The sequence below is a fragment of the Eublepharis macularius genome, chromosome 13, assembly GCF_028583425.1.
Source record: "Eublepharis macularius isolate TG4126 chromosome 13, MPM_Emac_v1.0, whole genome shotgun sequence".
Taxonomy (NCBI): Eukaryota; Metazoa; Chordata; class Lepidosauria; order Squamata; family Eublepharidae; genus Eublepharis; species Eublepharis macularius.
Genome location: NC_072802.1, coordinates 17,141,545 through 17,156,886, shown reverse-complemented (window position 1 = coordinate 17,156,886; position 15,342 = coordinate 17,141,545). Strand labels below are relative to the sequence as shown.

At 43.7% G+C, this 15,342-nt stretch overlaps 1 protein-coding gene across 2 annotated transcripts in view; it reads right to left on the bottom strand.

The window, feature by feature from the left end:
* The window catches only part of TENM1 (teneurin transmembrane protein 1), a 468,106-nt gene that overhangs the window by 224,219 nt on the left and 228,545 nt on the right, over positions 1–15,342 (bottom strand). The window contains exons 7-11 of one of the 2 annotated variants that reach the window (XM_054996443.1): positions 12,748–12,953; positions 8,306–8,516; positions 5,932–6,033; positions 3,350–3,544; positions 1,956–2,156 (exon numbers count right to left, since the gene is read on the bottom strand). In XM_054996443.1, the coding sequence (XP_054852418.1) occupies positions 1,956–2,156; positions 3,350–3,544; positions 5,932–6,033; positions 8,306–8,516; positions 12,748–12,953 (915 nt within the window). The remainder of the gene's footprint in view (positions 1–1,955; positions 2,157–3,349; positions 3,545–5,931; positions 6,034–8,305; positions 8,517–12,747; positions 12,954–15,342) is intronic. The other variant, XM_054996444.1, reaches the window with a different exon arrangement.

Genomic DNA, 15,342 nt, shown 5'->3' with positions numbered 1-15,342 from the left:
ATTATACAACAACGCTGAAAGCATTCTTTAAGGAACATCTAGTCCTTCATTATCCTTCTCACATCATTGGGTCAAGTGAGGCCTATTTGAAGCGTTTCTTTTCTATCGGGGATTTTTAACCTGAGGTGCCTTCAATGGGTGAATGGAACCACTGCTTCCAGTTATGATTTGACCTCAGCCGAAGACTACTTTCCAAAGGTCATATGATGTGATGTGGACTAGCCTTAAATCATCGGACTCATATGTCCTTCTCTGCTCCCCTTGCACATGGAGGAGCCAAGATCGAAGACTTACTGGCAGAATTTATTCGGAGGCCACATCAGATACTGTAAAACATTATTTCTTGACTACATCCTGGGATTCTAAATTGGGATTACACCGATCAAGAGTGACCCTGTATTGCCAGAGAAAAGTGCACATCTAAATAAGGTGAAGCCAGGAACAGACTTGCCTAACAAGTGCATTGCAATATTTATTTAAAATATCTTTACGCTACCTTTCCACCCAAATAAAGTCCCAAAGGTGGAAAATACACCTGGGTCCAGCAACAGTGTGTCTGCACAGAAGGAACCCAGTTGGGGAGAGGAGGAGATTCTGACAGACACCTCTTCTGCACACTACTGTCCACCTGCGGAGGAGGAAAGACTGTGTCTTTAATCTTCTGTGGAACTTGAGACAAGAAAATATAATCAAGAGATTAACCATCCAAAGGATGTGCAAAGGAGCCCTGAACTAATGATTGAAGTAATATATTTTATGGCACGAGCCGAGTTAAGCCTTAAGCTGCTCTTGGTTGTAGAGTGTTCAAGTTTTCTATTTCATTACTAAGTTAAAACATGTTTCTGATGGAACGATAACCACCCTCCATTTTCCTTCTGTAGGTAGGTTAGGCTCTCAAAAGTTCATCAAAAACTTTGCAGAATTAAGTGAAACAGACTCTGGGCCAGTAATCACGGGATTGCTTTCCGCTATACAAATCAATACAAAATGTAGACAAGTTGATTAGGGATGTGCAAAAGCTTTAGAGGCAAACAAGTACTCAAATCAGCAAGGAAAGAAGCTTCAAAGACTTTTTAAAAGCCTGCTCGAGTGTAGGCAATTAGCATTAGCTTTATCTTCCTTCCACCCTTCCTTAATGAAATCAAGAATAGTCAGCAAAGAGTCTTTTCTAATTAAAGACAGTCAATATTAGAATTATTTTCCATGTTAAGTACAGAGGATATTTCTCAAACCAAGAGAAGCAGAGTAAGATGGAGCACTCTTAGAATACAGAAATAGAGCAATTCACATCCCTCAATGTCACCGGCACAACTTTTACTGAAATTAAACAGAGCCCGATTGCACCCCAAATTCTTTTGGCCCCATGATTTCCCCCAGTATATTATTCCATCTGAATTATTTATCTCAGATTGTTTAGATAAAATAGCAGCTGGAATAACTGAGTGGCTGTTTGGCTGAGAAGCGTCAGCTCATCTCTTTGTGGAACCTGGAATTATTACTAGCACAGTGCGATAGCCTCCTAGAAGATTCAAGTTTAGCTGTGAGAATCCTTACCAAGTCCCTACTTAGAAATAAAGCACAATGGTGGCCTTGAGCAAGCTGCTCTCCAACTAATCTACATCACAAGGTTGTTGTGAGGATAAATGGATGCTCTGAAACCCTTAGCAAATAAGTCGTGTTATCTGCTCTTCATCTTTTGGCCCGTGCTTCTTTCTGAAAATCTGTTTTTTCCTGCATAAAGAGAAGCCTTGTTTTGTGAAAGGCTATCAATACTTCAAGGTTTTGTTCACATCAAATACAGAGCTGTCTCCTTCACCTCTCTTTTCTCAACAAAAACTAGGAACTGATTGCGGCAACCAAACTTGAAAGCGCACATTGATCTCTATTTTCTGTCAAAACTCAAGTCTAATCTTGTATAAATGGGTAGGATTGACTGGAGGAAATCTTAATTTTACCTGTCGAACAATCGGAACCGGTCCACTTTGGGTCACAGTTACACATGCCAGTGTCGAGAAGGAAGGTGCCATGGCCTGAGCACTGTTCTTGGCAGACAGGAAGGGATGACTCACAGTTGACTCCTCCCCAGCCCATGGAACAATGGCATTCCCCTTGGACACAGACTCCATGGCCAGAGCACATAGGATCTAAACAGTCCTCTGGAGAGAAAGGAAGGCGATAATGCAATTACATGATGCAAACCAGGAAAGTGAAAAATAAATATGTTTTGCATTGAATTCATATATAGCCTAGATTTAAAAGGTTATTTTATATAATGCGATGGCTCAATTTGGGCAGCACACCAAATATTTTGCACTTCTTATAGTTCAGAACCCAAACTACGGTTTGAACCTCCAGCTGCACGGGCAAACCAGTATCTAGAAACAGCTTATGTTTGTTTTCCCTTCCAGTCACCAGTCCTGGATCAATGATTCAAAACTATGGTTTCTTGGTTCAGGCATCACCTCACCTTAAACCATAGGTAGCACAAACCACAGTTGACAAACTCACTTCAAATTATCATTTGTGACTCTGGTTTTCTAACTGATTAGAAACCATGGTGGGGAAACTCCGACATCATACCAAGGAACTTCCTTAAACCATGGTTTGGCATGACCCATGGCCTGAATAAGACTTACACAAACATTATCTTCAGGCCTACGGGATACCATAACATTCCATGTTCTTCTGCCCACTGTATCGCTGTCGTGAGCGGCTACACAGTAAAGGGCCTTCTTTTCAGTGGTACCTAAACTTCTAGCTCCCTTACTGCCAAGGTTCAGACGACCTTCTTATTTTGGGTGACACTTGAGACGCTGTAACTATTAACTGTGTATTTGCTTATTTTTATATTGATGTAAAGCTTACCTGTTTGGAAGGAAAGGCAGAGCTAGGTTAAGCTGAGAGAAGATGGACCCAATGCCATGCAGTGAGAATGGAGGCTAAACCATGAATAGGACCTTGCTGTCCACAGTCTCAGTATGAAACCCTGAACCAAACTTGGTCTCTTTTTGTTTCAACTGCCTTTGCCACCCAATGCTCACTCAGCACTGAGCAAGAACTTCTCTCATTTACAAGCGAACACTATAAAATTTAAATGTGTCCATTCGTATAACCAATATTTTGTGACAGAGACGTATCCTCTGACATTACAAATGTGCTCTCTCCATCACTCTGAAGGTTGTTTAATATTATTGATAAAAACCAGGTGTGCTTCCTTGGCAGTGTCACTGTAGAACATATGGCTTCTTCTTTAAAAAGTCCAGGTTTACAGTCCAAGGAAGAAAGTAAGCAAACGAGCAAGCAAGAGCAAGCACGCACGCAAGAGCAAGCACGCACGCAAGGCACATACCTTCCTCGCATATTTCTCCTTTATATCCAGGGACACAGATACAAATTCCCATGATACAAGTCCCATGGCCGAAGCAGGTGGGGTCAATGCACTGCTCTTCAGGAACATCACACTCAGGCCCTTTCCATCCGTTGCGACACACACAATGGCCCTTTTCATACTCCCCGTTCCCGCTGCACAACACTGGGCAGGAATCTGCAGATGATGGAACAGGTCCATGTTTATGACTTCTACAAGAGCTTCATACAAAGATTTCACTAGTTCTGTTTCCTGCGTTGCATTGTCACATCCTTCTTTTTATTATTTCAGAGCTTCCAAGGCATTTAAGGCATCCAAGGATGTACGCAATAGTATTTTCAATGTATTGTCGAAGGCTTTCACGGCCGGAGAACGATGGTTGTTGTGGGTTTTCCAGGCTGTATTGCCGTGGTCTTGGCATTGTAGTTCCTGACGTTTCGCCAGCAGCTGTGGCTGGCATCTTCAGACACTGAGAGATCTCTGTCTTTTGGTGCTACACCTCTGAAGATGCCAGCCACAGCTGCTGGCGAAATGTCAGGAACTACAATGCCAAGACCACGGCAATACAGCCCGGAAAACCCACAACAACCAATAGTATTTTCAGTTTAAAAATATACCTGAAAGATACCTTATCAGTATTTTCTGGGTACATTTGAGAATCTGGATTGATATCCAATATTCCTGGATATACCAATATTTCACTGGCCCGGCTGCAGGTGGCTTCCAGGGGAGATTTTCTGGAGTACATGCTTTTGGCTGCTCTGGTCTGTCTGTGTCTCACTTCTGCTTCCTGCTGCAAGCTTAGTTCTGCTAGGATTCTTTGGTTCTGTTGGGCTTTGTTGGTTGCTTTTGCATTGGGAACCTTTTAGTCAGTGGTGGCTCTTGTGTGTTTGGCTAAGGTTTCTTTGCCCTGCAAAAAGCATTGGCTCCCCCACCCCCCCGCCACCTCTCATAGAAAACAACAGAGAGTAGCTGGAGGAACCTTGTTTAGGGGCCTGTAGAATTGGACCCCTTGACATAATTTACTTGAAACTTGGTGGAGTTTATTTGAAATTTTAGTGGAGAACCAGCACTGCTCTGCTGCAATTTTGGTGTAATTTGCATGAAAAACAGCCATTCCAGCCTCCTGGAAAAATTCCCCTATAGGGAACAATAGACCCAGTTAATTTGGGAATCCTGCCCGCCCCCCAAACTGGTATGGGAGGACCCAAATATAGAGGAATACTGATATTTATGGCCTTCCCAATACCTGGATGTGAAAAATACAATTATTTTTAGTGCATACCCCTAGCATCTACTTCCATTCAGTAGTTTGCAAAATAATGTTCCTCTCTGATACAGTTTTAGCTACAATTTGGCCAGAGTGTGTACCTAGCTGCATTCAGAAATCAAGGACGAACAGTAGCTTCTTTTTACAAGAACAAGGTTGCACTGTTTGTTTGTGATATTAACCAAACTAAATTAATAGTCATGTTTTTAGGCTTGTCCTCCTTCTCTGCACACAGCATGTGGCTATGGAAGGTATTTTCAAGTAGCCCCAGTTAATCATAAGTCTGAATATGGGAGCCTGGACAAACTGGAGTTTGTTCTTTCTCCACAAAGTCAGAATCCAAACCACAGTTTAATTCTGGCTTGGGATCCTAGTTTGCAGGAAAATTGGAAAAATCACAGTTTCGACCTGACAATAAGCTATGGTTTCTTGGGAACCAGGGATTCTTCAGTCTCCAAGCACAGTACAAATGGAGAAAAGAGGGAATGTGCAAGCCTAAAGAATTCCAAGACTTGCTCCCTTAATGGACAAGCCACAGTGTGGCTGTGATGTTTGAACACAGCTATAACAAGATGCATTTTGGAAACTACGTTTAAAGATACATTTCCAAGATACTGCTTGCTACAGGCTATAATAATGCTTTGGAGAAGTTTTGTGTCAGTTTTCCAGAACAAAAGATAGAGGCCTAGAAACATTAACTAGCATCTTGATCAGTTTCATCAAGACAAAATTTCCAGTTACCAAGAGCAGCAAGCTCAGCATAGGTGCCTGAAATTTGACAGTAGGTGCTTCAGGCCACATAACTGCAAAGAGCTGGGAGCTTTTATGCACCCAACTTTTAAGTGGCAACCCTGTTCTTCGGGCTTGTGTTTCCATTTCTATTCTGAAGCAAAGCCAGAGTTATGCTCAGTCTTTGAACCAGTTAAACACTGGAGAAAATGAGCCGATGCCATCATGTCTATCTTGGCTCAGTGAGCAACAATATGAAATAGAACATGCTTATCTGGGGAGCGATCCAAATACTACGTGCAGATTCAAACTTGTTTCGTTAAATTGCCTTAACTTTAAACTGGATTTTTATGTTCCAGCTCATAGTCATCTCTGCTGTAACCTGTTCAGTAGCTGGGAAGATGACATTAAGGGGTCATTTCAAAACTGCTGACGCTGGCATCCTCACCCACCGGCTAAGTCCAAGTGCTAATATCCTGGCCGGTTGGCCACTTTTCACAATAACCGAAGGCTCATTCAAAACCCATTTATGCTCTTCTTTCATGTTTCAATTACACCGCCCTACCTCGTGCACAATCGGGCCCAAGGAAACCTGGGAAACAGTGGCAGTGGCCAGAGATGCACTCTCCGTTTCCATTGCAGTTAGTGGAGCAGTCGTCCATCATTTCTGTTATGCAAAGAAATGGCACACACACAAAAAGAGAGAAAAGCATACAAAAAGTGAACAAGGCAGGAGGCACCTGGAGCACAACCCCTTGCTTTGCAAGGGATTCCTCCAACTTCAGAGGAGAGTAAGAAGAAGCAGAAGAAACGACATTCACAATACTCACGTAAGTAAAGTGTCTTTGAAATACTGGCGGTGTTCCACTAGCAGAGACACAATCCACTGGCTGAAGGAGTTTCTAACAGAGCAATCCTAAGTGGAGTCACTCCAGTCTAAGCCCGTTGATTCCAATGGGCTTAGACTGGAGTAACTCCACTTAAAATTGCACTGTAAGTATCTTGCACTAGGAAAAGGTTGCTCACAACCAGAGGAAAGCTCCTCTGCTAGTGGAATGGATCCATGGAATCCTACTCACTACGTTCTGTTTGACAGCTCAGAACACAAGCGGTGTTTCATTCTGCAATTGACCATGATGAAAAATGTTGCTGTTTACTGTTTATTATTATAATCTGTTACCTTATCCTTCCGCACTGAGGCTCATACATGGTCCCCTTCCCCCCCCGCCACCTTTATCCCGACCATATCCCTGTGAGGTAGGACAGCTTGAGAGAGAATGACAGGCCCAAGGTCGCCCAGTGACCTTCATGGCACAGGAGGGGTTTGAACCTGGTTCGCCATGGTTGTAGCCTGACGCTCTATCCAAGGCACTATGCTGTCTCTTATTCTCATGTATCTCACGTGCCTCTCATTCCTCCCTGAAATCTTATCCTTTCCTGCAGGGTGGGGCAGGCAGAGCCTTTCCAGGCAACGCGGTTTGGCTGTCTCCGCCTCTGCGCATGAGGTGCTGCCCTGGCCTCCTGGGTTTTGGCTAGTTCCCCAGGGTGGATGTTGCTGCTGGTCCCCCTGTGGCATGGGCAGGGGTTTCTGGCCCCTCTGGCTTGGTATCGGTGTCCCTGGTAGGTGTGTGCGCCTTTCACCCCCCTTATTCCCTCCTCCTGGCAAGTCCGGGGGCTGAGCCTCGGACCCCAGACAGGGAGATCTTTCTCATATCACACACTTGCATTTGCAAGCAAGTGGAATACAAGATGAATTCACTGCTTTTGCCAGCTCCACAGATTAATTACCATGTGAAGACCCCCCCCCCCCAGTCCCTGCTTCAGGCAGCAGCAGCTACACAGGCACCCCAGTCTAGGCTTTGTGTAAGGGAGGGATGCATCATGTCTGCTCTTTCCAGTGGACACATACCTGCCTCCTGACCGGGCCCCATGGCCATTCATACATAGATGTTATGTTTGTGAAAAAATCGATACAGAAAAAAATCCAAGCAGCCCAAATCATGTAGTGAAGATCTGAATTTAATATCACCTACTAACCACATGGTTCAGGCCCATAGATACTGGATCTTTGCACACCGATCCTTTAGAAATGGGTCAGCCATGCACAGATGGTGGGTCTAGAGGCACGACTCTTAAAGAGTGGGGTTCACTGTATTCCACTATGTGTTAGAAGGCCACTGTCATTTTCCATTACTTAACACAATTCATCACAGATATTTCCACCTGCCTCTCTGATTACTTTATGAAAATCCTTGCACAGTCCACATTGTATTCCAACAGATGCTCCTTCCATATTTCACAGGTAGGCTAAATGCAAACATGATGTTTGTACATGGATGCTCAAGGAGTCCTACAGTGAAGGAAATGTACACATATGGAGCAAAAACAACTCCACTCCTCCCTCTCACAAAGCCTGTAAGTTTATCTGAAATAGATCCAGCGAATGAAGGTTTAGCGGCTGAGATCTTGCTCAGGCCGAAAGCAAAGAAACAAATCTCCATCCCTCTCATTTGTGTAATAATTCTGAATCAGCTCTACTTATCGCCCGAGTGAGTTAGTATCAGACCGAAAACTGTATCCCCTACATCTGAGCAATGCTATCGCTGAGTTCACTGATATGTAAAAAGCCACTCCCCAAAGTGAATTCAAGAAAGAACTAAAAACTAAAACACGAGGGCTACAATCCAGATTTTCCTGCATGAAAAGCTGTGCAGCAAGTGACAGTTTCTTCCAATTTATTTTGGCCTATAGTATCAGGAATTTCTGACCTGACAGCCAGATGCTCACACCAAAAAGAGTTCGGTGGTCCTCGGTGAGCTGTTGCTTTCCGTTTGTGATTCTGCATAATAGATGCCGGGCTGAAACATCTGGCTGAATAATTTATTACCCGTTCAGTTCTCCCCCATTAGGAAATGAATAAATAATCCAACCAATCTTACCAATGGCTGTTGTTAACATAAGCACTTGCTCCATTTTCTTCCCGTCGTTGTAAAGTGCCATGTGCCAAGCTCCTTGATCCATGTATTCTATGAACCCTGTTTCTTGCATTGATGTTAAGATCAGGTTCCTGGGAGCTTGCTGAGATTCCTCCGAATGTTTGGGTTCCTGCTTAATAAGCTGCTTCCCATCCATCAGCTTCACGAAATCGAACTGAAATAAAAATGACCCAATAAGAGCTTTTGCTTGTTGGGCAGATGTGGGTATGCTCTTTGCTGTTTTCAGCTCTTCAGTGCTGGTTCTGGCCAAACCGTTTAGGAACTTTACAAGGCAGCCCATTTCCTCCCCACCCCCAGACAGTTGAAATAAACTGTTTTTCAGTGTTCTCTGCAGATGATCGGACTGGAATTGAGGTATGGGTGCAATTACATCAACCTGAACAAGCGCTTTAACTGGCTGTCAGGTTTGTGCTCAAAATGCAGGTAATTATACTTGGCCAATTGAGTAAATTCCTTCAGGGAAACTATTTGGCTGATCATCCAACATAGATAGGTGCAGGGGGAGCTGTGAGCAAAGCAACAAGCTTTTCTCATCTTTAACACATTGTGGCTGTGCAATGATTTCAAAACCAACAATTGGAAGGTTTTATTCTTTAGCTCTTAGCACAAGCCCTATTGACATGCTTTTCATTAGATTAGGGAAGGTGGCAGTATGGGAAAGAAGGGCCTGCAGGTTACAAGAACCCAGCAGGCAATGGGGAAAATGATCTTCCATGTGCCTTATGCACAGATATACATTGCAGAGGCTGTCAAAGCAAGGACATAGGGATGTATGATTCAGTATATCCCATTAAAAATATACTTGAAAAATACCCTTTCTGAATTATTTGGGTTTATCAGGATGTATCTGTCTTACTTGGGTATATTTACATTCATAAATAATCCAGACATATTTGAAAACATCTGCAAATTGCATTTAAAAGGTTGCAGCAGCTTGTTTTTATGCCTCTTTGCAAGTTTCACAGGTAACCGGGGGGGGGGGGGGGCACACGTTATTGTGTGTATGTCTGTGTCAGTGTTGCTTGCTTGCCATCTGCCATTGCCAGGTCTGGCTGGCTGCTTTGGTAGAACTACTGGCTTGCCCAGTTGGGCGCTGGGATTCTCTAATTTGATGTCGGTTCTTTTGGGTGTGCATTGGCCCTTCATTATTCCTGGCATCTGTGAGTGACTCTGATTCTGTTGGGCTTGTAACAGTGTCCCTTGCTTCAATTTGATTCTGCTGGATTCTCTGGTTTGACATTGGTTGTGGTGGGCTTTGTTGGTTCTGTTTGCATTGTGAGACTTTTGGTCATTGGTTGCTGTTGTGTGTTGACTAAGGCTTCCTGTGTCCTGAAGAAAGCCTTGGATCCCACCCAACCCCTCCAACAGGAAACAATGGGCAGTGGCTGGGGGCACCTTGTTCAGAGACCTGTAGAATAAATATGAGGGGCTTTAGTAGACAGGCTAAACTAAGTTCCCTAGAATTTTGGTGTAATTTGCTTGAAAAACAGCCTCTCCAACTCCCCAGAGTTTTCCCCACAGGGAATAATGAAGCTGAATTCCAAATTATAATTCCAAATAAAACCTGAATCTGAATACTATAATAGTAGTTTTGGACCCAGATACTGGGAATACCAAATATTTATGGTATTCTGGATACCCAAATCTGAAAAATATTGTTTTTGTGTGCACGCGCACCCCTACCAGGACATACTCAGGGATTGCGGACTTCGTTCTGTACCTCTAATACCACTGTGATTGCATCATGATGTGGTATCACAGCCAATGAGTGTCTTCTGTCATCAGGGCTTGCTGCAGCCCTGCCAGTGTGTGCACCCTCTATAGGGCAAGAGGGCACATTACACTGAAAGGCTAGCATGAACAAATGGTGGAAGCAAGTTATGTGTCAGAGAAAGAGAAATTATAAGTGGCAGGAGAAACACATCAACATATTTAATTATGAAGCTACTGCAGCATTGGAGTATCCAGCACCAAAGAATGAAAAGTTGGAAAAACATCAAAAAAAATTTTTTTTTTAAAAAAGCCCTACATTATGCCTGAATTTCGATCTGAAAGAGATCCAAATAAACTCTAATTAAATTCTATGGAAAGTCTGAAAACTTAAAATTCTGAAACAGATGCTCTTGTAAATAGTCTGCTGCCTTCAGAAAAGGCACGCGGTTCACAGTAAACCCATTAGGATATATAGTCAGGGCTTTTTTTCAGGGGGAACGCAGGGGAATGGAGTTCCGGCACCTCTTGAAAATGGTCACATGGCTGGTGGCCCCGCCCCCTGATCTCCAGACAGAGGGGAGCTTAGATCGCCCTCCACACCACTGGCATGGAGGGCAATCTAAACTCCCCTCTGTCTGGAGATCAGGGGGCGGGGCCACCAGCCACGTGACCATTTTCACTGAGGGAGATTTAAACTTTTAAAAACTCCCCCCTTGTTCCAGCTGATCCAAAGTGATGTCATTGTGCGGTCCTGGAAGTGTGCGTGCACTTTGCGCGTGCGCATGTGGTACCAGGGGCACCTCCTCCCGCCAGCAGTTGCCCCCTGTGCTGGCAACCCTCTGAGTTCCACCACCTCTTTTCCCAGAAAAAAGTCCTGTATATAGTTCTAATTATCCACAACTTAAACGCTTCTGAATTATATCTCAGGGTGTCCTGAGATATCTAAACTCTTTTTCTGCTGCCCGTTTCAGTGACATGGTGAACGTCAACGAATAAGCCAGTTAATTCCCATTCCCAGTACTCATAATTCAAAAGTGTTTGCTCTTGGTGGGAAGGGTCTTCTCTAACATTTCCTTGTAGGATTCTGAAAAGTTTCACCTGGGCAGAAGCCTATTCTGTACTCTTCAGAATTCTCTTGGTGGTGGTGGAGCTGTTCCCTTCTACCTTGTGACATATCCCCTCTTAGAAACACTCCCTTCCAGAACAACTGATTGCTATCTGAAATCCATTGTTCAAAATATTAGCATGTGTGAGTCATCCACTTCCAATTATTCAATGGGACAATCATCATCCATTATTCATATCTAGATTGTCAAAAAACCCATCATGTTTTCAAGTTCCTTATTCTGCTGGTCAAGCAGATGCCTCCAAGCAGTATATCCAGGGCTTTTTTTCCTGGGAAAAGAGGTGGTGAAACTCAGTGGTGGAACTCAGGACCACACAATGGTGTCACTTTGGGTCAGCTGGAACAAGGGGGGAGTTTTTTAAAGTTTAAATTGAGAGGTTGAGAGGTGCCGGAACTCCGTTCCACTGCATTCCAGCTGAAAAAAAGCCCTGAGTATATCCCTACTGGGAAGCAGAGAATAACATTTCCTGGGATTTCACGGTCATCCGCTGTGCTCATGCCCCCCTAGGAACTGGTGATTAGGGGTGTTGGTTCATAGTTCCTTTACAGAAGGAAGAACAGCACCAATAGTTTTTTGTTAGAGCAGAAAATAACCAGACTGGGGTGCTATTTTATGGCAATTTGTGACCAGAAGATCGGTGTTTCTGCACTAAAGCTGAGAGGAGGTCATAAAGGAAGATGTGTAATATAGCTATGAATGAGGAGAGAGTCTGGTTCACTGGAACTATATATGATACTGGAGATGTGTCACATTTCAGCAAAGACGATGTGTGTAATCTCTATGCCAGACAAGTTATAGGGAGTAAAAAATCCTGGATTTTCCTATTTGCCAAGGCTGAACTGATAATTAACACTAAATGGCCCTCCATGAAAGAAACAATAAGAGTTAGGTTAATATTGAAAAATATATAAATAGCTCTTTTGCACCTTAAAAGTGAACAAATTTATAGTGGCACAAGCTTTCATGAGCCACCGTCCACCTTATCAGGCGCATGAAGAGTTGCACTCAGTGGGCAGAAATAAACATACTTCAAGGTACAGACAAAAGCATGAAAGGAGGAGAGGTTGGAATTCTATAGACTGCGAGGCCAGAATGTCTCATATTCAAAGGCAGCGTGTTATATACCTTTGCAGAGCAGATGTGAGAACCAAGCCAAGGATCCAATCAGAGCAGGTGTGAACAACTCCCAGCTTGTGACGAATTGGCAAAATAAGATATAAATAAAACTTGGAAGGAGGGACCATTTTTTTTTTTTGCTGTAGTGAGCTAACTAATCTCAGTGCCTATCACGTCTGAGTTGCACATTTCACACATCTGATTAAATGGGTCCTGGCACATGAAAGATTATCCCACAAACATTCTGTTACTCTTTCAAGACTCTTTGTTGTTTTAAATTTTTTGTTGTAATAGATTACCATAAAATACCTCTGCATTTGTCACAAACTCAGTCATGAACACACACGCAACACACACACAAATATACATACGCAACTCCATGCAAGTGTCATTCATCAGAAAACACCGAACAGGTGAAAAAACTGTTACCTGTGTATGAGTGGGGGGAATATTGCGCCTCCCATAAATTCCCAGCAGAGAGTCCTTTGCCAAGGAAACATTGAACTTCAGATACACTGGGTGATGGATCATGATCAGGAAGCGCCAGAAGAGGCCTGGCGGGATAGTCTGCATCACCTGGTCTCCGATTTCGACTTCGCCCGTGTCTATTGCCTGCCCTTTCTGAAACACTATTTCTCCAGAAACAAAAGAAACAAAATAGTTGGCTGTCACTTAAAAGGCACAGGAAGAAAAGATAAGCATGCTGGGTAAAAATGACTGTTAAGTATAAAGATCTATTCAGTTCCAGGGAATCAGTCCGTGGGCAGGGATCACGGCACTGGGATACAACACTAGCTCTGCATGCAGAAGGTCTCAGATCTAATCCTGTGCATCTCCAGCTAAAAAGAGTGTTGAGAAAGACCTGAGCTGAGCTGGGACCCTGACAAGCCACTGCCAGTCACAGCAGATAATACTGATCCTGACAGACCAATGGCCTGACTCAGTAAAAAGCAGCTTCGTGTGTTCAGTCCTTGCAGCAAATGATAGTTTTTGAACCTCCCATGACTGGAATACAGCGAGGTCCCCCAGAGCTTCAAAGCGAGAAATGGCAATGCGAGTACTTACCTCACAAGCAGGTGCTCTGGAACGCTTTTGTGTCACGCCGGGAATGATGTAATTCCTGACGCAATGCAGAAGTGCTCTGGAGTGCATGGAAGTGTGCTATGGGGTTCCTGGGCCCGTCCCCATACCCTTCCCCCCCACCGGCCAGGTGAGAAGTGAGGGGGGGGCAGAGGATAGGATTGGAGAATCCCCCGCCCCCACTGGGGGAGTGGAACCTCTAAATACAGCCACAGCGTAACTCCAAAGGCTTTGGGCCGAACTATTAGTGGCAGCGGTCACAGGTCTATATTGTGGCCACTGCTGCCATTTTAGAAGCATTTGTTGGTTTTTTTTAAAAGTTGCTGCAAGGCCCCCATCTGGAGCCTACATATGCCACAGCAGCCGCAGGAGCACTTGTTTCTAACCCCTTCACCTTTTTAGGTACCAAAACAGCAATGGGAAGCTGTTTTGGCACTTGGAAAGGCATTTGGGGGGGGTATATATCTGAAGTATAGTATATGGTATATAAAGTATATATCTGATATATATATATATATATATATCTGAAGTAAAGTCAGAACATGCACGAGCATTAGTTCTTATTCTCTTCCCAGATACTAAAAGGCTTGTATGTGTGTGTGTGTGTCTGTGTGTGTGTATACACACGCACGCACGCACACACACACACACACACACACCTCAGAATTTTTGAAACCTTGATTTCACCTGACCTTTCCCCTCTAAAGTAAATAAACTAGTCAGTGATTTTTGGAATTTTAAAAACACCTCTTTCTGTGGTTTAAGGATGAGGGAACGTCATATAAGGCTTCGTTCCCACAAGCAGAACACAATATTAGATAACAAAGACCCCCATCAGGACCCATACATTGTTCATGAACTGTGACGGTTTTGCTGTCCTTCATCCTTCAATGTGAATTCATACGGCCCTAACACTGGGCTCAAAGTCAGGTTGGAGTCTTCTGAACTCTAGTGAACCTCACCTGAAATTAAACTCTGAACAATTGTATAAAGCCCCCTCCCCCACCCCATTCCGAATGCTTTTCAGGCATCGTCACTCTCCATAAGGCTGAGGAAAACACCAAAAGATCTTTTTGCTGATACCAGTATACGGTAAGTACACTGAATTACATTGTTTTAGAGCAGTAACTCCAAAGACAAGGACACAGCAATGTGTTTAAAGGTAATGGTAATGTTGGTCAGTGTTGATAGCCTTTAAATGAGATTGTAACTGTCATACTTTTATGAAAGCTGAAAGACTCGCTGTTCCACGGGAGATGAAAAAATATATCATCGGATGATATTATTCAGGCATGACATGATGCAGTTGTGGGAAAATGGTATACTCTTGGCAGAACCGTTCAACATCCATCCTGTTTACGACGAGTTCTGCTGTACTATTGCAAAGTAAAATGTATCATATGTTCTCTATGGACTAGTTCACACAATCAAGAAGTGCAGTGTTTCTCCATGCAACCCCAGCCCACGTACGATATTATGCAGACTTAATGGTTCAGATCTTAAGATGCTATTTCTTCAGTGCTACAGCAGTTCCTCCAACGGATCACATTTCCATATGTGGAGAACAGGAATGCCAGTTTCTGCTGATTCTGCACCCTACTGTTGTGATCTGCAGAATCACAATTTCAGAGGACGCAGATGGCCGCAGAGGGGGAGAGATTGAAGCAGTTGCTTTCCTCAAGTGTAACTCCGCTTGCACTGCTTAGGGTCCAAGTCATTGTACGCACTGATAGTTCATGTGCCGATTTTGAAGCTTATGCATTCATTTCCATAACTGAAATTATTCTTATTGGAGATGCAGAGATTCCTGGATTGCATGACTCCAAACAAATTAGCCAAGGGCAGGGCTATGGCGCAGTGAAAGAACATGTGTTCTGAATGCGGAAAGTCTCAGGTTCAATTCCTGACATCTCCAGTTAAGAGGAAACAGGAACAAGAATGGCC